Genomic DNA, 23,905 nt, shown 5'->3' with positions numbered 1-23,905 from the left:
TTGCCGCCATGTATTTCGTTGCCTGACTGTCACTTGCATCCCATTTTCAGCACAGCTATGTCTACGTCTTCGATGGTATTCCAGCTTTCCTAGACACGGGACTCTTGCAGTCAGATCGTAGCCTGTTGGGAGCATTTTGTGGAAGAGGTCGTGGAGAAACACCACTCACAGTGGAGGCGACCACAGGTAACTATCCTCGTGCGGTAACGATGCCCTTTTCACCCTGAAGGGTATATTGAGGTGATTGGAAGGGAATCCCTATTTCCGAGCCCCCTTTCTCCTCTATTAGCCATGGCCAAGAGCAGAGGAGGGCCGAGCAAGTTTATTGGTATCAGTGCATAGCCCATAGATGTCTATAGAATGCAGTGTAATACTTAATTTCCCCTATAGTCTGGACCCCAGGCTCATACTAGGCGAGGAGCAGTTTTTGCTGTTGGCATTCTTGGCTCACGTGGGGTTTGTATTGTAATTGTTCTTTCATGTAAGACCTTGTATATCTGTTCCATACTTTACTAGGTGTCCTTGTTGTGTACTATGAAGCAAATAACACCGAACCAAGTGGTTTTAACGCCACCTATACGGTACATGAATGTCACCCACCGTGTGGACCCAACAAAGTGTGCCGAGGTCAGAGCTGTGTCTGCAGAAGTCCTCTGTCGGGTCCATACTGCCTGCGCAATGTGTGTCCCCAAAACTGCTCAGTGGAGGAAGAGAAAGGAGTCTGCAACCAGGTGAGCAACCCCTGACTGACAGCTTCTATTTAATGACGTGGGGTTATGAGGGGGTTAAAGCAAACTATGCGTCTCCATTTAAGGACATCATTTAATCCCGGAGATCAGATATATGTGGTGTGTATAACTTGTTGCCTCCAGATTTTCATGCTTAACTGAAAAAGTATGTGTTGCCCATAGCAATCAAGCAAATTTTTGCTGACATTTTTCCAGAAAAATTAAAAACTGATGTCAGAAGTGTTCTGGTTGCTATTGGAAACACTAAATACTTCTTGTGGCCCATACCTCCAGGAGGAGGTGTAGAAGTGCTGCATATTTCACGGAGCCAGGAAGTAACAGGGGATGACATATACACCCTTTGCCTCTGCTATTGTCAGTTGTGTATTCCTGCCTATCTAGTCTCTAGCAGTATAATAGACTGGATATTATAACATTATATCTCTAATCCACATTCAGTTTGCATTGCATTAAAAGTGTGAAAATAATAATAGTTAAGAAACCATTATTTCCATCATGAATTTTAATGGCATATGGGCTAGGCATGCTGGATAGTCAGGTCGACGTCTGAGCACTAGCCCACCACTTATCCGGAAAGCTGCATAGTTTGTTCTGGTAAAGCGATCATGTATACGGGTCACTTTCCATTAAAAGTAATAGGACTGAGTGAGCACATCTGGCAGTGTCTCGTATCTCCCCTGTCCTCGGACCCTTCACAGTCAATAATCTGTCTAGTTAATGTGCCGTAAAAGTCTTTGCTAGGGAAAACCTTTCCTAGTATAAAACTCACAGTCCATATAGAATAAGTTACATTTTGCATTGATGCCATATAATATTGTATTGTCCTTTCTTTTTGCAGACCCTCGGAGTTTGTTTCTGTTCTCCCGGTTATGCTGGCGAAGATTGTTCAGTTCGATTGGACTCTGGGAAGATTGTTTGGGAAAGTCTTATGGACCCCCAGCTTACAGCAGTAAATTACTTAGCATGATATCTTATGTTTGCCTTTAAGCGAAGCAGGGTTCCAGTCTCTCCAACCTTGTATTAATACCAACTTGTTTCTTCAGGATACAGCAAGTCGCTTCTTACATCGGCTGGGTCACACCATGGTTGAAGGCCCAGATAATACACTCTGGATGTTTGGGGGTCTGTCTTTAAGAGACGGTGTGCTGGGAAGTGTCTATAGGTAACCTTCCATATATTACATTGATTTGCACTTGTTCTTCAGCCTTTATTCGGTTACTGGATTTGATGATCATGATATTCTTTGATGTCCCTTTTTCCTTTAGGTACTCAATCTCTGAACGTCGCTGGACCCAGATGTTAGCAGGGACAGAGGGCGGAGGTCCTGGCCCAAGTCCTCGTTACTTTCATGCTGCTGCTTACAATGCCCTCCGTAATGCCATGTATATTATGGGGGGTCTCACAAACTATGGTGCTTACAGTGACTTTTGGGTGTTAAACCTTACTACCCTGCAGTGGAGAAAAGAACTGGTGAGTGCACAACTCGTCTCCTCTACTCCTTAAAGGGGTTGTACCATGATTTCAAGTTATTCCCTAGCCAGGGTAGGGGATAACTTGCTGATTGGTGGGGGTCTCACAGCTGAGACAATCACTGATCTTGAGAATGTGGGTCCTGTGTCCTCCATCGCCTTACTGTGGGCTCACTACACGCCCTTCAGTGAGATGGAGACTGAATGGAGTGCTGCTTGCACAAGTGTGCTGCTGCTCCATTAACTTTCATTGGGGCTGCCAGAGATAGATGAGCAGCAAGAGTTCGGGTATTTCCATCAGCCTCATTGGAATCAGTAGAGCGCCAACCACACATGCTCAGCCTGCTCTTTATTCATTGTGACGACCCTGCAGTGACATGTAGAGGGGGACACGGCACCCCGGTTCTTGTGATTTGTAGGGGTCTAAGTGGTGAGACCTTCACCAATCACCAAGGTAGCCTCTGTGATCTTGATACAACCCCCTTAAGTCCCATGCAAGTTAATCATGCAATAGCATATTGTCTTAGAACTTTGCATTTTGTTGTTACATTGTTATTCCTTCTGGAAATGTCTGAATAAATTCACAGCTGTATACCCGTTATGTGCTAGAGAATACAAGTATTAGCAAAATCAGTCATTTCAGCTGAATAGACCAGTACTCTTAGGGCTCACTCGCATAGGTGTGTGTGTCCCACATATAATGAAAACAAAGATCTGGTACCGTGTTAGCCAGTAGAGCAAAATGTGATTGTTCTCAGCAAGAGAAACCACGTAATCTTGTAGATATGATACCTTTTAATGGCTAACAAAAATACATGATGTAATAATAGCGAGCGTTGGTACGAAAGCTCGCTATTATTACATCATGTATTTTTGTTAGCCATTAAAAGGTATCATATCTACAAGATTACGTCGTTTCTCTTGCTGAGAACAATCACATTTTGTCCCACATATTACGCGTGTAATACAAGGTGCTAAAACCCATTGATTTTTGTTGGGGTCACATACTTTCATTTTTTTTTTTTGCGCGTAATACACATCAATATAGGCTATGGGGATTTAACATATGTAGCAAATACGGATGTACATGCATATTTGCTGTGTGCACTGCATATTACATGCATAATACATAGCCGTCATACCCCAATGTGAGTCTTTAGAAGGGGGGTTAAGATATAGCTTTTCCAATTTACTGTCCTTACATGTTCCCTTTTTTCCCCCAGGATCCCATCTTGCCGTCTGTGGCCGGCCACACCCTAACTCCTCGTCGTGGATCCTCACTAATTCTTATTGGTGGATACTCACCAGAGAATGGATTCAATAATCGGGTGCTGGAATATAACATTGAATTGGAGATCTGGAATGTGGGACATCATACAGGCACTCCGCCTACGGGTAAGTCTTGGTGCCCCAGGCCTATGATTGGTGTTAAAGGGGAAATCCATCCTGGATTATATCTTTTAACCACATTGTGAGGATTAACTACATGATTTGACGATGGTTTAACCTTCCATGAAGGCCTTGGACATATTTCTCGAATTCCACTAACTTCTTTGGGAAACCAGAAATAATCTATGGCCAGTAATAATCCGTATTAATTATACATCTGTTTATTGTAGGTCTATATGGTCATTCCACTGTGTATCACGAGGCTACAGATGCCTTCTATGTCTTTGGTGGACATCGATTCCATGTAGAGGCCGTGACGCCATCCCCTGAGCTCTACAGCCTGTATTACCCTAATCTGACGTGGAGCTTGCTCGCTCCCTCTCAGGGAAGAAAGGTAATTGCTCATCATAGCATGGTCACCTTTGTATCGCCACACAGCGTAATGTAAACTAGCGTTTCTCTCAAGCACTTAGTTTTTTAATTTTCGGTATTTCCTCCCCACTTTCAAAAAATCACAACTCCTTGAATTATCCATCAACGAAGCTGTCCCAAGGCTTGTTTTTTGAGTTGTACTATTTAAGGTACTGAAAAACTTTTTAAGGATGTCTAAGTGGAGTGAAATGTAAAAAAATGCACAGTGGGTGGGTAGGGTGGTGTCAAGGACCCCCGAACTCCGATTGGAGCACAGAAATTGACTGAGGCATTTAAAGGGTTAGCAGCCGCCATCAGTGTGAGCGATTATTGTGGCTATTGAACGCGGGTGTCAGCTGTGAGAAACAGTAGGCACTAACCTTGTATGGAGCGGGATTGGCTGTCAAACCCCCTTCATACAAATCCCAAACCTCCATGACATATCTGTACATCTTGGAGCGTTAAGGGGTTAACCCTTTGCAATCCAATTTTGGATTCAGGGTTTCCTGGCGGGCTTTTTCTTTCTGCCATTATACAATGGTGCCATCTGCTGGCTAGAGCCAGTACTGCAGTATGGGACATGCTGGAGAGACCCCCGACAACAGAGCAGCCAGTAATCTATAGTAAGAATACCCTGCCGGACGTCTTCCGACATCGGAGCTGTACAGCCTTCAATCAGAATGTCTTCAGACGTCAGACAGTGGATTGGAAAGGGTTAAAGCTGCATGGCAGTGCATTTTAGGAACTGGCCCCACAGACTGCCTAAGTGTTAATAGGCAGTTTGTCAGAGAGACACCTGTGGCGCTGGTCAGTTACAGCTTTACAGTGCTCTCTAACCTTCAGACCATGAAGCTGAACTGTCAGTGATCATCCTCCTGTCATGGCTTCTACTTTGGAGCCTGAAGAGGTACATAGTATGTTAGAATGTAAGAAGACAATGTCTATCTAGGTCAGTAGCCCAATGGGCGCAGGGCATTGAAGAGTAACCTAATATGCTACCGTATGACCATACACCCGTGAGAGGCGTCTGCACGTCTGTGGAGGTTCACCTGCACCCTTACAGGTGAGACTAGCACAGGTTGATGGTTTAACCTTTTGTTTGGCTTATGTTTTTTCTCCCCCTTTTTTTTTATTAGCCCCTGTCTCATTTCTTCCACGTCGCTGCTGTATTAAAGGACACCATGATTGTAGTGGGAGGTCGCACAGAGCACCAGGAATACAGTAATCAGGTTCTCTTCTACCAGATTCACTGCAATGCCTGGATTAGGCCTAATAAAACTGGTAAGGATCATCAGAACAATTTGCATGTCATTCTTCATTCATCAGGTGCCATAGAGCTTCCTTGGTGTTAAAGGGATATTTCCATCTTATAAAGTGAAGGCATATCGCTCATATGCCATCACTTTATTATCGCAGGACTCCGGCATATGAGACCCTACTGATTCTGAGAGTACACTGGTGTACTAATATGATATTGTGTTAGATAAAAGTAAAGGTCCTTTTACATGCAAAGATAACCTTTCAAATGTCCAAAAGTTTGAAAGATTTAGCGATGTTTTTGCATGAAGTGTTAATAACTTTAATGGTGATTAACACTTTATCATCTTCTTTTGCATGTAAAAAGACCTGAAACAGTTGTTTGCAGAGCCCAATGTATGTTTAAACACACTCCCAGCTATGCAAACAGCTGCTGACACATTCCATTGTTCTCATTGTGGCTAGTGTAAAAATGCTGCGGGGAGAACATCCTGCATTCTATTATGAGTGAAATGCATTCAAATGGAATATAAAAGCTCAGTCTTTCAGCTGCTGAAGGATGGATTTTATGTGACGTAAAATCCATCGTTCGAACAAAAAGTATAATAATCATTGCGTGTAAAAGGGCTGTTCCTCTGTAACAACTAATTAAAAAAAGGTCAATAGTCATAATGGCTATGATATGATCCCTTCTGTGAGATGAAGTCTTTGCCTTACACTTTATGTTAGAACACATATGGGGCTGTTGGTATGTGAATAGATCTATGATCTCTAGAAGCTACAGTTCTGATGACCTTTACTCATATTTTCTCTCTCTTAGATCTCATATTGGGTGTCCCTGTAAATGAATCAATAGGTCATGCCGTGGCTGTGGTGGGTGGACGGCTCTACATTTCAGGAGGGTTTAATGGTGTGGCTCTGGGCCGCATGGTGACGTTGTCAGTGCCTTCAGACCCCTGCATGTTGTTCAGCACCCCATCCTCCTGCAATCAGAGTGCTGGAAGTTGCGTCTGGTGCCAATACAGCTGCATGTCGGCGGATGTTGCTGAAAGGTAATCTAGAGAGTATGTAGAATTACGCAGAAATGAACAGATCTGCAGCTGCATTACTTGTGAAATAACCAAACTATTGGTCTTGTAAACGGGGCTTCGCTTTTTTGTGAATTGCAATTTTGTGGACTGCGCTATTGAAGGAATATGTAGTTTATGTTTTGTTATAGTTCATCTCTGTTATTTTTCAGGCGCAGTTGCTCCCAGGCCTTTTCATCCTGTTTCCCATTGCCGAGATCTGCGGATGAGTGCAGGAGGCTGAGGACCTGCAGTGAGTGTTTAGCACAGCACCCTCGCTCTATGAGCGCACAGCTGAGCACGGTGAGAACTGCACCGGCGTTACGGATACATGATAGGCTAAGCGAACAGTATCCCTCGGATTACAACCTATGTCTCCATGCTAGCAAGCTACATGGGTTGTCTGATCCTGCAGTCGTCTTACTCCGATCCCTCTGCCCCTTCTTCTCGCTAACCTAGAGGCAAATGGAAGTCAGTAACTCTTGACTGCAGGATTAGTCTTCACTGGATTTGTTTGTGTGGTCTTTGTGGTGTCTCTTTGCTTCTATGTTCAGTGCGTTCCCTAAATTATGCATTAGAGGATATTAATTTGATCACATTGCACTCTCTCAGGGTGCGCCTCGCTGCAAGTGGTGTACAAACTGTCCAGAGGGCGCCTGCATTGGCAGTGATGGAAGCTGCACTTCGGAGAATGACTGTCGTATCAACCAACGGGAGATATTCCTTGCCAGCAACTGTTCAGAGATCTCATGCGAGGCTTCCGATTGTCACAAGTGTATTGCCTCTGGGAAGTGCATGTGGACCCGCCAATTTAAACGAACAGGTGACAAAGCCAGCAGCACGTCCATACCAGCCCCAGCTTATCTGCACCCGATCTTTACTCTCTAACTAACCCCTTCTCTCACGCTCTTAGGAGAGACCCGTCGGATCCTCAGTGTGCAGCCTACCTACGACTGGACTTGCTTCAGCCACTCATTGCTCAATGTCTCTCCAATGCCTGTGGAATCGTCTCCACCGCTTCCTTGTCCAACCCCATGTTATAACCACAGCACCTGCCACGAGTGTCTAAGCTCTAAGGGTGCGGATGGTGGTTGGCAGCAGTGTGTATGGAGCGTTGCTCTGAAGCAGGTAACTCAGTTGTACCGCATAGCGGCGAACTATTGTAAGGAAATCCAAAAATATGCTGGTGGAGTTTTTAGCCATCATTTTACACCAAAGGTGTTCTGCCTTCTTGAGATCATTATGAGATTATTATGACTGGCCAATTAATGTACTGGAAATTGTAAAGTTAGTTTGTTAATTGAATTCATTTAGATTTTTTTCTCTCACTATCCGTTATCAGTGAAACTTTTGACGAACTTGCTTTCTCACTTTTATTTAGTGCATGAGCCCCACTTTCCTACCGATGCGATGTGCTGCTGGTGCCTGTGGCAGAGTCTTAAGTGGAGCAGAGAACTGCTCGCCATCTTGTTCCCGTCACACCCATTGTGCGGCCTGCATCCAGCACCCCCGCTGCGGGTGGTGCGCCCGGCGAGGAGGCAACGGGGAAGGTAGATGTGTGGAAGGTGGGCTCAGTGGACCCACTCAAGGTGAGAAAAAATACCAGGGTGGCTCTAATGGTGAAAAAAATGGGTATATTAGCAGTACATGGGAGTTTTATTATAGTACAGTCATCCCTTACACTAAACTGTTGGTTTGTTTGTGTAACGCTGTTATTGGATGCAGGTTTGGGGGAGCAGTGCAGCTCTTTGGAGTCTCATTGGGCCTTTATGTCCTGCCCCCCTGAAAATGAATGTCTGAACCAGCATCATGACTGCAATGAGACTCAGAACTGTAGTGATATGCTTCTTGGATTCAAGTGCACGTGCAAGAAAGGCTACACACTTCACAAGTAAGCCAAGTTTACCTTGACCCGTAAAGCCTTAAACTGGCACAGAATGTTTTCCTTTTAAATGGCTTTTGTTGTCTTTAAAACAGTTTTTTTATGCATTTCCAACCAAAGTGCAAAAATAAACATTTATAACATATTACACTAGAAATCGTCTCCTCTCTACTTTCATAGTGTCAAAAGAAGAGCACAGAATGTATATTAAAATTATAATACAAAGAAAGGAAGAAAAAGCAAGGCATAATATACAGAGCATCCTTATATATCAGTAGAACTGCCACTTCACTAAGGGCGAGCCGCAGCCCTGGGTGAAAGACTGATTTTGCTTGTACAGAAGAAAAAAACCAAACCCACACACTGTCAGTGCTTGCCCCTCCACCCCATCCCTCATACCAATACCACGCCAGTGGTTTCATCATACACTGTTAGCATAAAGCAGAAAAAACGCTATACGTATCTTCTTCTGCAGTCGTTTGCACTGAATTTATCCATCTCTATTCCATATCTTTTAACCCCATAATGCCACAGGACATAAGTTGATATTTGACATGGTGGTAGTTAACGCAATAGGATGTAAACTTTTATGTCCTGTGAATGGCGTGGGCTCAGAAGTGAGGCTGCGCTATCCTGCGGTGGGAGCGGCTGTGACCAATAGCCAGCCTCTTGCTGCAAAAGCAGGGATCAGTGAGAAAACCTATCCCAGCTCTTAACCCCTTGGATGCCGCGATAAATGTACATCGTGGCATGTAAAGCGTTCATAGAAGGAGGGTGCTCCCTCTGTGACGTCATCGGACCTCTGCGACGTGATTGCGAAGGGCTGATGGATTGCCATGGTAACCGGACGCCATACTTCTATGTCTGGGCTTGCCAGGGCCTGTGATTGCTGTTGAGATCATCACGAGTTGGCAATCCACAGACTCTCCAACATTGTTTCATTAGTTATGTTTAGTTAAAGGTAACCTGTCTTCTCCCTACCACACCATAAACTAACTTATGATGCTGTTAGTGCAGGTGATGGGGTGCTGGGTGATGTATTTTTTTTATTCTCGCCCACTCCATGGATCTCATGGTGTTCACCGCTGAAGTCCACGCACCGCATGAGAATCTGACTCTTTTCAGAGTCTTGTGCAGTGCTATCCCATAGACTTGTATGGAAGAGCGCATGCACGCAATCTGAAATGCGTCAGATTTTTGGGCTGTGCGGGAAACAGGCGGATAAGTAAAGAAATACATCTCCCAGCTCCCTGTCATCTACCCTAATAGCACCCTAAGTTAGTTTATGGTGCTGTAGGGAGATGACAGGAACATAGAATAGTAGAGTTGGAAGGGACCTCCAGGGTCATCGGGTCCAAGCTCCTGCTCAGTGCAGGATCACTAAATCATCCCAGACAGATATTTGTCCAGCCTTTGTTTGAACACTTAAAGTGAAGGAGAACTCAGCAACTCCCGTGGTAACCTGTTCCACTCATTGATCACCCTCACTGTCCGAAAGTTCTTTCTAATATCTAATCTGTGTCTCTTACCTTTCAGTTTCATCCCATTGCTTCTAGTCTTTCCTTGTGCAAATGAGAATAGGGCTGATCCCTCTGCACTGTGACGGCCCTTCAGATATTTGTAGACCGCTGAGTCTCCTCTCAGCCTTCTTTTTTTCATGACTGGGATGAAATCGGCGACCAACAGGACATCAAGAAGAGATGGAAAGAATACCGAAGAATTATACACTGGCACTAGCAATGACCACCAAGAAGAACATAGTAGCCAAGAGGATCTGGAACCAGACCTGCTGGAAAGTGAAGTAGAGTGAGCGATGAGGCACCTGGAATTGATAGAATCCCTGCTGAGCTGCTCAAACCAGTTCCAAGAGCTGCACTTGCAACATTATGCCAGACGATCTGTAGGACTTGCACGTGGCCAAAGTATTGGAAAATATCAGTTTTCAAACCACTGCCAAAGAAGGGTGATGTGGAAAATACAGAACAATTACTCTGTTTCCCCATGCCACCAAGGTGCTTCTGAAAATCATTCAGAAGCGCCTGTGCAGTATTCTCGACCAGATATTTCCTGATGTTTAAGCTGGATTCCACAAGGGCTGAGGGACCTGTGACCACATCGCACACCTACGCTCCAGTCGGTAGCTCTCACTACTGAGCTATCCAGCTTGTGGGTAGTTCCCTTGCATGACTCTCAGCCTTGTTTCCTGATCCAAGTTACCTAGTTACTGCCTGCTGGTCCTGGCCCCGCCTCTGTTCTTGATTGCACTTCCTATAAAAGCCTGGCCCTGCCACTCTCTCAATGCGTAATTATTTGCTCCACAGCACTGTTTGATCATGCTCCACTTTGCCTGTTCCTCTGCTCTTTCTCCAAGACCTCCTGATACTGACTTCTGGCTTCTGTTCTAACTACACTAGCCGTCTCACCCATCTGTACTGCAAACTAAGACCTCCTGTTGCTGACTTCTGGCTTGCTTTCCGACTACGCTGCCTTCCTCATTTATATTACTGCAAACCGAGACCTCACGTTGCTGACTCCTGGCTCTTCGCTGACTACTCTCCAGACCTGCGGCTATTACACCTAAGGTTCCGTCCCAGTGCCTGAAACTGCTACAGCTGAGGTGGATCATGGAAAAGGAAAGAAAGTATCAAAAGAAGCTCTATCTGTGTTTCATTGATTACACCAAGCCTTTTGACTATGGTGAGCATGATAAGCTTAGGGAAGCATTGAGGGATTTAGGAGTAACAGCTCACCTGATCACGTCGATCAGGTTCCTCTACAGTAATCAAGTAGCCACAGTGAGAACTAAGTATGGGGTTAAGGACGGTTCAGGATCCAAAAGGGCACGAGACTAGGATGCATCATCTCCCCTTTTTTTTTTTTCAACCTCTAAGCGAAAGTGATCATGAGGCAGCTAGACTTTACTGATGGTTCTACCACCTATTTTCAACCAAAACCCATATCCTATATCTAAGATGCACATCCGATACAACCCTTGTAGCAGAGACAGCAAAGCATCTAAAAATGCTGATCCTGAAGCTAAAAGGAGAAAGTGAGACGTTAGACTTCACCTGAATATCAAAAAGACATAGATCCCGACCGCTGCCAACAAGGAAGTCTAAATAAAGGTCAACAACGAGGAAATTAAAGTGGTTAATAGCTTTGTATATCTTGGGTTTCTTATCGATCATAGTGGCAGCTCAACAGGGGAGATAAAGCATTAATTAGCACTATGGTGTAAGTCCATGGTGAGCATAGAGCCAATATGGAAGCGCAAGGATGCCTTAGTCACCAAGAAACAAAGGTTAATCACAGCCATCGTCTTCCTGATTACAACATATGGCTGTGAGTCGTGAACATTGAAGATAGTAGACAAAAGAAATATTGACACTTTCAAGCTGTGGTGGAGGAGAAAACTTCTTTGAATCCCCTGGACAGCTAGAGTCACCAACAAAGCTGTCCTGGAGCATGTTAACCCACAGGTGTTCCTCATGAGACAGAGACTGGACACCATTAAGAAATGCACGGGAATGGACATCAAGCAATTGAAAGCGGCCATAGAGAATAGAGAAGCATGGAGAGGACTGGCATACAGAGTATCCAAGAGTTGGACACGACTGAACGGATAGAGTCGGAATTAAGTCTCCTCTCAGCCTTCCTTTTTGCAAGCTAAACATTCCTTTAACCGTTCCTCATAGGACATGATTTGCAGAGCGCTCACCATCTTGGTAACTCTTCTCTGAACTTGCCAGTTTGTCTGTCTTTTATAAATTGGTGTGATCAGAACTGGACACAGTATTCAAGATGAGGTCTGACTAGGGGCGAGGGAGACAATATTGTGGAGTCTGTGGATTTCCAACTCGTGATGAATTTTTTTTTTTTTTTTAAAACCTAAATAGGTCCAAAGGTCTTTACTGTCTAAGATGGCATCTCCTAGTGATATCACGTCACTTCCTGTCATGGGAAAAACTGATTTAATATATCTTTATGCAGTTCAGAGATTTGTTTTTGTGACACCAAGCTCCTCAGTATAGACTTAAGATTTAAGAAACTGTCACGAATTCTGCATCAGATTTGTGGTGAATCGATGCCAATTAAGCATCACATCAATATGAAAGGGAATCTGCCCTGTAGTGTGTATGGTACAGATTTCTCTGTGTAATAGACAAAGTGATATTTCACTTCTTGACACGGATTCCGCATCAGGATGTTTGCATGCAGATGAGCCCTATTGAAGCAAGCTTTTCCGTGTGGATACCATGGCAGCTGTAGGGTTTAAGCATGTGGATTTTTGCTGTGGAAATACTATTGAAATGATTTTCATTGTGTCAACATCGCTTTATAGTTAAATGACCAGTTTACTGTATACTGTTGTAATATTGACTTCAATTTATATACAGTATGTGGTAAGCTACTAGGCTCCCTCTAGTGGTGACTGCAGATATCCAGGCATTGATCATTTATCTCTTATGTCCATGCTGGGAATTTTAATCAGAAATATGGAGCTTTAATCCTTAAATAACAAGATTTTTGTACTTGCCATACAATCTCTTTCTTGTCTCGTTCATTTGGGAACACAGTTTTTTTGACTGTGGGTACAGCTACTGCCACTAAGAGGTGGACAATAAGCAGAAAAAGTGTTAGCTCCTCCCACTATCTATATTTCGCCTGCAGGCAACAAGCTAATCAGTTTGTATGCAAGCAATAGGAGTAGCCAAGTATGTACACAAGGAAAAACACAGTTAACATAATGAAATGAAAAAGCTATAACTCGGGGTAGCACCATGTACAACTACAGAGGGAACACTCCAATAGGGAGAGATAAATTTACCAGAACTAAATACCCAACTGGATGCGTGCTTTGTCTGCCAATGAACGAGACGAGAGAGAGATTTTATGGTAAGTACAAAAATTATCTTTTCTCATCCGTATCATTGTGGGTCACAGCCGTGACCATGGGATGTTCAGGAGCAGCTCCAGTTGTTTGAAGGTATATCTTGTATATGGACAGCCTATAGCCGTTTACAGAACTCTCCGACCGAGGGAGGCATCCGTGAATGTAAAGGTATGCATGCGGTAGAACTTTGAAAAGGTGTAAAAGGAAGACCATATAGCAGGCTTACACAGCTGCGTAGCTGAGGCCCCATTACAAACTGCTCATGGAACCCCCAAGGCCTGAGTGCAATGCCCTGTAACTCGGAATAGAGGCACCTTGCCCTTGGTACAATAGGCCTCTACCACCGTAAATCATGTCCAACGAGAAGCAACGACTTTGGAAGCTGAAAGACCGTGCCTCTGGCCATCTGGGGTTACAAATAGGGAAATCGCACCAGAGAAATAAACTCATGCAAATACAATGATAAACCCAAGAGGAAGAAGGTTTCCTAGCCTTCAACATGGTTTGACTGACTGGTTCCGCAAGCCCGCTGGCTCTCAAGCCACACCGTTAAATGAAGTGTAGATAAACTCATGTGAAAAAGGTGTCCCTGTAAGAGAAGATTGTCTTGAAGAAGGAGGCGCCACGGAGAGTTGACTAGATCTGTGTACCACACCGAGCAGGGCAAATCTGGGGCTATGAGAATTACTGGGAGACTTTCCGATTTGATCTTCTTGAGAAGTCATGGGATTAGTAGGAAGGGGAAAAGGCGTACTGGAACCAACAGCTCATCCATGGGATTACGAGCGTGTCCACTTCTCGAGCCTGAGGGTCTTGAGACCGGGGCCACAAAGGTCGGCAGCTTGCGATTGATCCTGGATGATATTAGTTTGACATTCGGATGGCCCCATATTGCGCCAAAGACTACAGGGTGTAGCTCCTATTCTTCTGGGTCGACTGTCTTCCTGCTGAGGAAGTCGGCTATCCAGCTGTCTGCTCCCAATATGTGGACCACCGAGAGTGCTGAAAGGTGATCCTTGGCCCAGGTTAAAATTTTTGCTTTTTCTGCCATGACCCTCATGCTGCGGGTTCTGCCTTGCTGATTTACCTATGCAACGCCCGTCACGTTGTTGGTTTGGACCTGGACTAGGCGACCTGTCAGCTGGGGTGCAAAGTGATGAAGCGACTGGAGAATGGCTCAGAGTTCCAACACATTAATCGGCAGTGTGGATTTATTTTTGGCTCGAGTGCTCTGCACTTTGAGTTTCTGTAGAGCAAGCTGGAGCGGCTGGTATCCGCGGTGAGTACCTGCCATTGAAGGATCAGAAAGGAGTGTCCTAGATGAACCCGTGGGGAGTCCATCCACCAAGGATGTAAGCGTCGCATTTGCAGAAGTACTCTGCTTTTCCACGGATTTGTCCCACTTCGAGAGGAAAGCGAGAAAAACCGATTAACTTGGTGCCTGCAGGGTGGATATAGCTTGTGGGAGGAGCTAACACTTTTTCTGCTTAGTGTCGCCTCCTAGTGGCAGTAGCTATACCCATAGCCAAAGCTGTGTCCCCCAAGGATATGGACGAGAAAAGGGATTTGAGAACTTGTATTTCTTGGATCTGTTTGCCCGAATTGTTTTCTCAATGGTGGCTATTTTTCCTAGTTCCTACTGTAGAAATGAGTGTGTTATTTCTATGGTGGTCACCAGGCTCATGTTTGTGTGCGGTATTTACTAACTTACTTATTCAGTGTTCTGACGGCCTGTTTCTCTTCTTGTTTCAGTGTTACAGGTCTGTGTCACCCTGTGTGTGAACATGGCTGTGTTAATGGAACCTGTGTCGAGCCCAACAGGTGTCGTTGTGACTTTGGTTACGTGGGGGAGAACTGCTCAGTGGCCTGCCGCTGTAATAAGCATAGTGACTGTGTTGGCCTCGGGGCTGAGGATGTGTGTCTGCAGTGCCACAATAATACTATGGTTAGTGACTTTTATGTTGAACTATACCTTTTTGAGCTATTTTGGTGGGTTCTGCAGTAAGAGATAATCTGGACAAACTTCACACCACCTCAATTTCCTAACGTGGTCTACCGGACCTCTGCCTCCAGGCCTGTTCCCATTAGGTCCATTTACTTAGTATTCATTACTCCTCTGGAGGAGCACCAGATTCAAACATGGACAGTCCCCCCCCCCCCTCATGCTCCTAGTTATTCCCAATCCTAAATTCTCCCCCCCCCCCCCCCCCAAGTTCAGATTTATCCAACAACTTTATACCATTTTAGCACTAGATTAAATTCATATACCCCACAACAGTTCTGCATAGGAACTTTTAAGAGTTAGGCCTCCTGCACACGGGCGGATCTGCATTGCGAAATTCGGAGCTGGATTCTGCCTCCGAATTCTGCAGAAAATCCAGCCCATAGCATGCTATGAGAAAACACGATTTCCTGCCCACGAGCGAAAATCGATTGCAACATGCTGCAATTTTGTGCGGGCTACACACGGCTGGCTTCCATTGAAGTCAATGGAAGCTGTCCATCCCGCGGCCATTCTGCAATCATCATTACAGAATGGCCGCAGGTGCCGCGTCATTACCATAGTGACGGCGTGGCGTCCTCTCCACTGTGCATGTGCCGGCTGGCGATCCGGCTGGCACATTCGCAGCGGAGGATGCCGTGTCATCGCCATAGCGATGGCACGGCGTCCTCTGTACTCTGCATGTGCCTTCCAGCACATACACAGCAGAGGAGAAGATGCCAGATAGGTAAGCGGGGGTCACCAGGTCAAACTCCGCTGCAGAAATCCTGCATGCCGAGGTCCGACCCGCCCATGTGCAGGTGGCTGATCAAATATTCCACTTTCTTCATTATATATCTCTTCCACCCGTACTTCCTGAAGCTACTCCATACAAATCTATATGTTTACAAAATCCTCTACAAAGGGGAATTATCTCACTAGTTTGCGAAAGCAACCTTCTCCAGAAAATAAACTTCCATTTATGCAGAAATGGGAATCGGATCCTCAGATTGAAATGCCCATAGAAAGTTGGCACCATTGCTGTACTACCAACTCCAAAGGCAGCCATCAGGTATCCCTTATGGAGACCTCAATAAAAATTCTCCACGGAACACGCAGAAAGTAAACCGGTGCCGTGCCGGTGACCCCGCATACCTGTAGTTTCTCTGCTTTTTATGTACTGCGGATGGTCCAACTGGTGAGCCATCGGACATGCGCAGTACAGATTTTCCTGCGCCATCGCTAGTGGTTGACGTGGGTCCCACGACCTTTGTGCAATGTTAATTGCAGAAGAACCGCGGGTCGGACGTCTTACATTGACTTCAATGGAAGCTGTCCGTGCGGACACCGCACAAAAGTAGAACGTGCAGCAATCTTTCTTCCGCGAAGCGAAAAATTGCATTGGATTTCCGCTTCCGGGCAGGAAAAAGCGTTTTTCTATTGCATGCTATGGCCAGTATTTGCTGTGAAATCCAGAGGTTGACGCCCAAACTGGATTCCGCAATGCAAATATGCCCGTGTGCAGCCATCCAAAAGCGTAGACTATTTCTAATACACAAACTCCTCGGGACAGACCAACGTGGAGGGCCTTTGTGTGGCTCCACTGGCCGACGTTTGTGGACACTAGTGGAATTTTTCAAAAGGCTCTGCAGGTTTTTCTTTTTTTCTTAGCGCTTCTAAATAAAATACTTCCCAGTAAACAACATTGCACTGAAGTTTGTTGTACAGGAGGGCATGGAAGCTGTCTAAAAGAAAATCCTTGTTGTCCCTAGCAACCAATCACGGTGCAGCTTTCATTTTATCCCAGCAGTATAAAAAATAACAACCAATCACGGCGCAGCTTTCATTTTACCAAGCTATACTTTTGTTTCTTGTCTCTAGGGAGAACACTGTGAGAAGTGTAAGCCGCTGTTTGTTGGATCAGCTATAAATGGCGGAACGTGTCGCCCCTGCCTGGACTTCTGCCGTGGAAACAGTGAAGTGTGTATGACAATGGAGGAGTACGAGAGAACAATGAAGGAACCTGAAAAGTATTCTCTGGATCCTGACAAGGTTTGTGCGGACACAGCCCGTCTCATGGGAAACTTTTCTTGTGATTCTCTAATTTCATGTCCAGTGACAGGAGGATCTATCTAAGGCCCAATGTCCACGGGCAAATCGGATTCCTCATGCGGGAGCCTGAAGCAGAATCTGACCGTGGACGAGGACGCCGCTTACCTGTCCGGGTCTTCTGCGTGCCTGGTTCTTCTATGTTCTTCACTGCGGATGTGTGTGGAAGCGCCGTCCAGCGTGTCGCCGCACATGCGTGGTGAAGTTGTTTTTTTTTTCTTTAAACACCTGCTTTCCCGAGTAATCCGTGGCCCATCTGCATTTCAATTGCAGATGAGCCACGGATCGGACGGCTCTCATTGATCACAATGGAAGCAGTCTATGCGGGAACCGCAATGAAACGGAGAATTCTGCAATTTGTTTTCCGGACAAAAAGGTCCGCTAAGCAAATCTGCATGCTTTAATTCATGTGCAGAGGCCCATGCTTTCCTATGGGCTGCTTGATTTGCAGATCTTCCGGGGAAAAGTGACCCGCGTGGATTCACGCAAATCGGATCCGCCCGTGGACACTAGGCCTGAGCTTGATGAATATTGTCAGCTCGTGGGTTAATAGGCTCTGACATTCTGTGCCTGTAACAAATATGTCTTTGTGTCTGCAGATCCCAACCTGGGTGAGTCAGGGACCCACCGAGGACACGGCGCTATGCGTGAATTGTCAGAATAACAGCCTGGGGGACAAGTGTGAGGGCTGCCTGCCGGGATACTTCCTGCTGGACAAGCGCTGCACTAAGTAGGTGTTTTGTATTAAAGGTACAGCTTGTTTATACATATAGTAGCAACAACCAGGCTATCAATTTTTTATTTTGGAACACTGGTTGTATTTCCAATGGATTGTGCTATTACACCTTTTCACAACAAGAGGGCAGCATTATATTTTGATTAACTGGAAATGACCCGTGCACCAATATTATCAGGGTTACTTTTCTAATAATTCCCTAATGTGGTTTAAAGTGAACCTGTCACGTCCCCACAGAAGCATAAAATAAGTTATGGTACTGTTAGAGAATGTGACAGGGAGCCGGGTGATGATGTTGGCACGCAACATGAAAATCTGACTCTTTTCGGAGACCCATGCATGCACTTTTCTATACAAATCTACGGGAGAGCGTGCACACAGCAGTCGAAGAGTCAAATTTTCATGCACCGTGTTATCGTCACCGGTTGACAGCACTGGATCATAGAAGTGGGTAAGTACAAAAAATACATCACCAAACTTCCTGTCAAGTCCTCTAACAGCACCATAACTTAGTTTATGCTGCTGCGGGACGTGACCGCTTCCCTGTAATAACGGACATGACGCCTTCGTTCTCATTTGATGGTTTGGCATTCTCTCTCTATCTTTCTGTCTCACCTTGGTGTTCCGTGTCTCTCTCAGATGTCAGTGTAATGGCCACGCAGACACATGTAACGAACTGGATGGAACAAACTGTCCTTGTAGCAACAACACAGAGACCCAGAACTGTCAGAACAGTGCGGACAAGAAAGACTGCTACAAATACCAGGTACCGGGGACAATGCAGACACTTATTACAGGTCTTCTGTGACTAAACATGAAAAGGCCCTGAATGTTTCATGTCCAGCGACAGGCGGATCTATTGAGGCTCGATAAATATTATCAGCTTGTGGGTTAATAGGCTGGGTTCGTACTGCTTGTGGTTCATGCTAGCTGAGCCGCGGACAGCGGGAACCCAGGACCCTGTGTGTGGGTCTATTGACCCTGTGTGGGGGTCACTGTTAAACGCTGCATCATTTCAGAATAAACACACTTTGAAGTTTGACTCAGAACGGAGCTCCAAGTCAAAGAGGGAGGCTGCGCTGGTCCCCCCGCATGTAGACTGACAGCACTCTCCTTATACACAAAAGACAAGAGAACTGTCAATCAACATGCTAAGGTGATAATCAAGCAGCGCAGAACACTTCTTGTAGCAACAACACTCTATTCCGAGTCCCACTTTAACCCTTCACTGCATGAATTTCCAAAAACAACAAAAATTATATTCTATATAATCTGCAACTGACCAACTATGCCATCTAGTGGCTGCTCTGAGAAACATATAGTATTGCCATGGAGTGTCTCATATCTGTTACACCATGGAGTAGGCAGAACCATTCCCTTAAGAATTCTATGGAAATATGTGTACTGTATCATAAAAGACACAATGCAATGAAGGATTAAAGTATGTGTATACTGGAAAGATTGCAGCGTTTCAGAATTACAGATACATGGGGGCAATAAGTATACCTGTCCCGGGTTCATGTTGACTGTGGTTCAGGCAGCACGAACCCAGTGACAGGTTTCCTTTACCGTATACCATAAATGTGTGGTCAATAATGGTCCAGCCATCAGGTCCCCGATTGATTAGCATAAGTATGGAAGCTAACCGTCTGAATGGATGAGCTTTATTCAGGTCATGGCTTGATTTCTTATAGGAAATGGCTGCTTCTCTTCATGGCCATGGGCATGTAATATACAGTACTGTGTGCCAAATGCTGTAGTACATCATGATATACACCTCAGTTGCTGCAGAACCTCATAATACACACCTCTTCTACTGCCAAGTATCAAAATACATACCTCGTTTATTACAGAACATAATACCCACCTGAGCTGCGGCGGAACCTCATAATACACACCTCAGCTGCTGCAGAACCTCACAGTACACGCCTCAGATGTTGTAGAACCTCATAATACACACCTCAGCTACTGCAGAACTTCACACTACATCTGTCGCTTTCTACAGAACATCATAATGCCTACCTGTGCTGCTGCAGAACCTCATACTACATACTTTAGCTGATGCAGAATATTATAATACTCACCTGAATTCCTGCAGAACCTCATTACACTTACCTCCACTACTGCATAACAATATAATACGCACCTCAGCTGCTGCAGAACATCATAAAACATATCTAATCTGCAACAGAACATCATAATATACAGCCGGAAGGTTCATCTCGTAGCGTCATATAGTTTATTTTTTATTTTTTTACAATTATCTCTATTTCTCCCATGTTTTTTGCAGTGTGCAAAATGTAAAGACTCCTTCCATGGGAACCCTGTGAATGGCCGACAGTGTTATCGACTTATGACTGTAGAACAAGAGTATTGCTTCGACCCAACTTCACAGAGTAACTGCTTTCATGAGCCCAACATCCAGAACTTGCCGTATGGACGCAGTGTCTTTTTTGGAGTGCAGCCCAAGTTCACCAATGTGGACATCAGAGTCACTGTTGATGTGACATTCGGTTGTGTGGATGTCTTTGTGTCAACATCTCCGGAGAGCTTCGCTGTTGATGTCAACCCATTAACCGGGGTTCACTCTGTCCGAATAGCTGATAGTGAAGCTTCAGGAGGTCCCGAACCCCTCACTGCTGCCTCTGTAAATAATAGCTCATGGTTTGCAGTCAGTAAATCATCTTGGCTTCGTGAGGAACGCCCCAAAGGTCTGATTACTTACATTACAGTACGCAATCAACAGACAGTGCTGATTGTCCGGGGGGTCAGAGACCGGGTGGTCATTACATACCCTCATGAGCTGCACACTTTGAAAAACAGTCGCTTTTATCTGTTGCTTTTGGGCAATGCAACCAGTGGTTCCGGGGAGTCTCAAGGCTTGCTATTCTTCCGTCAAGACCAGGCACACATTGACCTCTTTGTCTTTTTTTCGGTTTTCTTCAGCTGCTTTTTTCTGTTCCTGTCGGCATGTGTCCTGCTTTGGAAAGTGAAGCAATGGCTGGATGTCCGAAGGGAGCAGAGGCGTCATCTTCAAGAAATGAGTAAAATGGCCAGTAGGCCATTCGCTAAATTAACTGTGTATTTCCATCCAGATGTAGAAATGGTTGGGTGTCATCCTGGAGGACCAGTTTTACCATCACTTCCCCATCACCACCACCACCACCATCATCATCATCACCACCGCTCCAAACCTAGGTTGAAGTCCTATGACCCATCAGCGCCACAGCCTCCCTCATTACGGCATTCGGACCCTTTCTTATCTCAGCTGCTGGGGTACACATATTCCAACTTCCGAGTTGGGCCAATCACCCTGGAACCCACAGATGATGGCATGGCTGGTGTGGTCACTCTACTTTTGCAGCTACCTGGTGGTGCCCAAGCCCCCAATAGGGCTTGTCTAGGTTCTGCACTTGTGACTTTACGCCATAACCTTCAGGAGTACTGTGGGCCCAGCCATATTGTCAGCAGTTCAAGGAAGGGACTTCTGAGCCATGAAAACCTTACAAGCATGTCACTTTGAATGAAGTATCGGTGAACAGTGGGGTTAACCCAAGGGGACAATGGGACAAAATCCCTTGGGTGAAATAGACCCTAAACTAGTATAAAATGCAGACTTTATAAATGGCCAGTAATGGTGTCGGACTTTTCCATGTTTGGAAAGAGGAGAGACTTGGATACATGACAAGGGTACAAAACCCCCAAAGGATTAGTGTGGGGACTTCAACTAATTTAACAATTTTTGTATGTATGGTATAATATTTATGATGGATTAGTGCAATGATTTTTTTTTTTATTGAGTATTGGTTGGCGCCTTCAACAAAAACACTACTATGATGGGCTGCAATTCACAGCTTTGTAGATCGTGTCTATAAGTGACCTCATGATGGGCAGCCAAGCTTTCAGGAGTTGTAATTTATCATAAGCTGCGGGCTGCACACAACTGCACTATTTCTGTGCTTATGTACATAGCCCCGTGTCGTCCTGCAAGAACAAGGCCTGTACATAGGCAGTTCGCATGGGAAGTATTCATCTCAGTGAGAATTGACTGTTCCAGAAAACCGTATAATAAATGTGTCCACAGTCTGTGCATTGAAGTCCTGTCTAACAAGGGGAAAACATTAGGGTTATGAGATGGATAAACTGTTGGTTGGGATGTTAGAAAAATAGAAGTGCACAAAGTCTAATTCCACATAACCCTAATAGGTAAGGTCAAGTCCCCTGGTGCAAGCACCGAGTCATGACTGACTCCTAGGGTGACGTCACATTGTGGTGTTTTCTTGGCAGACTGTTTTCGTGGGGTGGTTTGCCATTGCCTTTTTAGTCATTGTTTACCCCCCAGCAAGCTGGGTACTCATTTTACCGACCCAGGAAGGATGGAAGGCAAACTTGAACCGGCTAACTGAACCATACAAAGATTGAACCCGAAACCTTCAGGTTGTGAGCGGGGTTCAAGAATAGGGTTCATATTCGCACGTCTTGCAATGCCCAAATGGCACACGAGTTTCTTGGCGGTGCAAACCAGCCTGAGGCTAACTTCACACGGGCGAGCGCGATATGGGGCTGTGAATCGACTACGACTATTACGTGGGGATTGAACCGGTAACCTTCAGGTCTTGAGCAAGAGCTTAGGACTGCATTTCTGCTGCCCTAACCTTAATATTCCTTCCCTATTGTCCCACTCCCATGGGTGACTAACAAAATCACTGGGGACCACAATGTTCTCTTACTTGCCACAGGCAACACAGGAACAGCTAAAGAAGCTCAGTAATGTAAGGACCCCAGAGAAGCTTTCAAGCAAGGGTGTCCACAGAAATCTTGGGGCCATATAGGAAAATTTAGAATTGGGACCTTCCCTCTAAAAAAAAAAATATATGTATTAGAGAAAGCATATCTAGAACACTACAGGACGGCGGCTGAGCTCTAGAATACCTCTAAATAATGCAGTCACCATGTAATAGTCAGAACACGAGTTCTACAGAGTGAAAGTGATTGCAGTGCAGTTACCTCAGTCACCACAAGTGGCGTCTTCTCCCATTGGTGGTGGACTTTTTTTTTGGTTCTTTAATTTCTTCCTAAATGACGATTTCCTACAGCCATGACTTGTCACTGTGCACATGTATCATTCTGTCACTACCCCAGTAAACCTCCCATAGTACTGTTGTCCCCTCCCATAGGACTCTGTGGCCTTTATAGTACTAGACTGGTGTTCCCTCTGTGTCCCCACAATGTAATGGAGTCCCCTCTGTGACTCCCCCTCCCCTGAATGCCCAGCAGCACGGGTTTCCCTTACATTCTAGCTCTTGTAGATTCTGCTCTCCATCCTTCCTGATCCCAGTGTAGTACTGCAGAGAGAGGGAGAATCCATGTCCTGAGCAGCTGGAATGTGAGACGTGCTGCTGGACATTTAGGAGAAGGATGACGCAAGTCCGCGGTGGGACAGGGCCATTTGGCCCCAGTCTCCACTGTCCCACAGGCCCCTGGCTCATATGAGGGACATAGAGAGGGAGGAGGTAGTGGAATATTAAAATTATTATAGAGAAATTTCAAAATAGAATTGCTGCTCAATTTCCTTAGTCCGGTATTGATAGTTGTCTTTAGAGATGAGCGAGTATACTCGCTAAGGCACATTACTCGAACGAGTAGTGCCTTAGCCAAGTATCTCCCCGCTCGTCTCTAAAGATTCGGGGGCCGGCGCGGGTGACAGGTGAGTTGCGGGGGGGGGGGGTGGGGGGGGTTGAGGGGGAGAGAGAGATCTCCCCTCCATTCCTCCCGCTCTCCCCCGCCGCTCCCCGCCGGCCCCCGAATCTTTAGAGATGAGCAGGGAGATACTCTGTTAAGGCACTTCTTGCTCGAGTAATGTGTCTTAGCGAGTATACTCGCTCATCTCTAGTTGTCTTGCTTCCTCTCACTGGTGGTTTGGTTGCTCACATCATTACTCTACTATAAATCAACTCTTCA

At 45.4% G+C, this 23,905-nt stretch overlaps 1 protein-coding gene across 3 annotated transcripts in view; it reads left to right on the top strand.

Moving 5' to 3' along the window:
- The window catches only part of MEGF8 (multiple EGF like domains 8), a 93,878-nt gene extending 70,304 nt beyond the window's left edge, over window positions 1–23,574 (top strand). For all 3 annotated transcript variants that reach the window (XM_066607122.1, XM_066607121.1, XM_066607123.1), the window contains 19 exons: window positions 51–186; window positions 517–731; window positions 1,588–1,698; window positions 1,793–1,911; window positions 2,015–2,219; window positions 3,442–3,613; window positions 3,838–4,001; window positions 5,155–5,299; window positions 6,096–6,327; window positions 6,516–6,645; window positions 6,955–7,165; window positions 7,256–7,470; window positions 7,724–7,931; window positions 8,068–8,233; window positions 14,871–15,063; window positions 16,981–17,151; window positions 17,808–17,938; window positions 18,584–18,710; window positions 20,235–23,574. In XM_066607122.1, coding sequence (XP_066463219.1) covers window positions 51–186; window positions 517–731; window positions 1,588–1,698; window positions 1,793–1,911; window positions 2,015–2,219; window positions 3,442–3,613; window positions 3,838–4,001; window positions 5,155–5,299; window positions 6,096–6,327; window positions 6,516–6,645; window positions 6,955–7,165; window positions 7,256–7,470; window positions 7,724–7,931; window positions 8,068–8,233; window positions 14,871–15,063; window positions 16,981–17,151; window positions 17,808–17,938; window positions 18,584–18,710; window positions 20,235–21,467 — 4,284 coding nt within the window. In that variant the 3' untranslated portion in view covers window positions 21,468–23,574. The remainder of the gene's footprint in view (window positions 1–50; window positions 187–516; window positions 732–1,587; window positions 1,699–1,792; window positions 1,912–2,014; window positions 2,220–3,441; window positions 3,614–3,837; window positions 4,002–5,154; window positions 5,300–6,095; window positions 6,328–6,515; window positions 6,646–6,954; window positions 7,166–7,255; window positions 7,471–7,723; window positions 7,932–8,067; window positions 8,234–14,870; window positions 15,064–16,980; window positions 17,152–17,807; window positions 17,939–18,583; window positions 18,711–20,234) is intronic.
- The last annotated feature ends 331 nt before the right edge of the window (window positions 23,575–23,905 follow it).

This window comes from Eleutherodactylus coqui, chromosome 6 (assembly GCF_035609145.1).
Source record: "Eleutherodactylus coqui strain aEleCoq1 chromosome 6, aEleCoq1.hap1, whole genome shotgun sequence".
NCBI lineage: Eukaryota > Metazoa > Chordata > Amphibia > Anura > Eleutherodactylidae > Eleutherodactylus > Eleutherodactylus coqui.
This window is presented reverse-complemented; position numbering and strand designations above follow the sequence as displayed.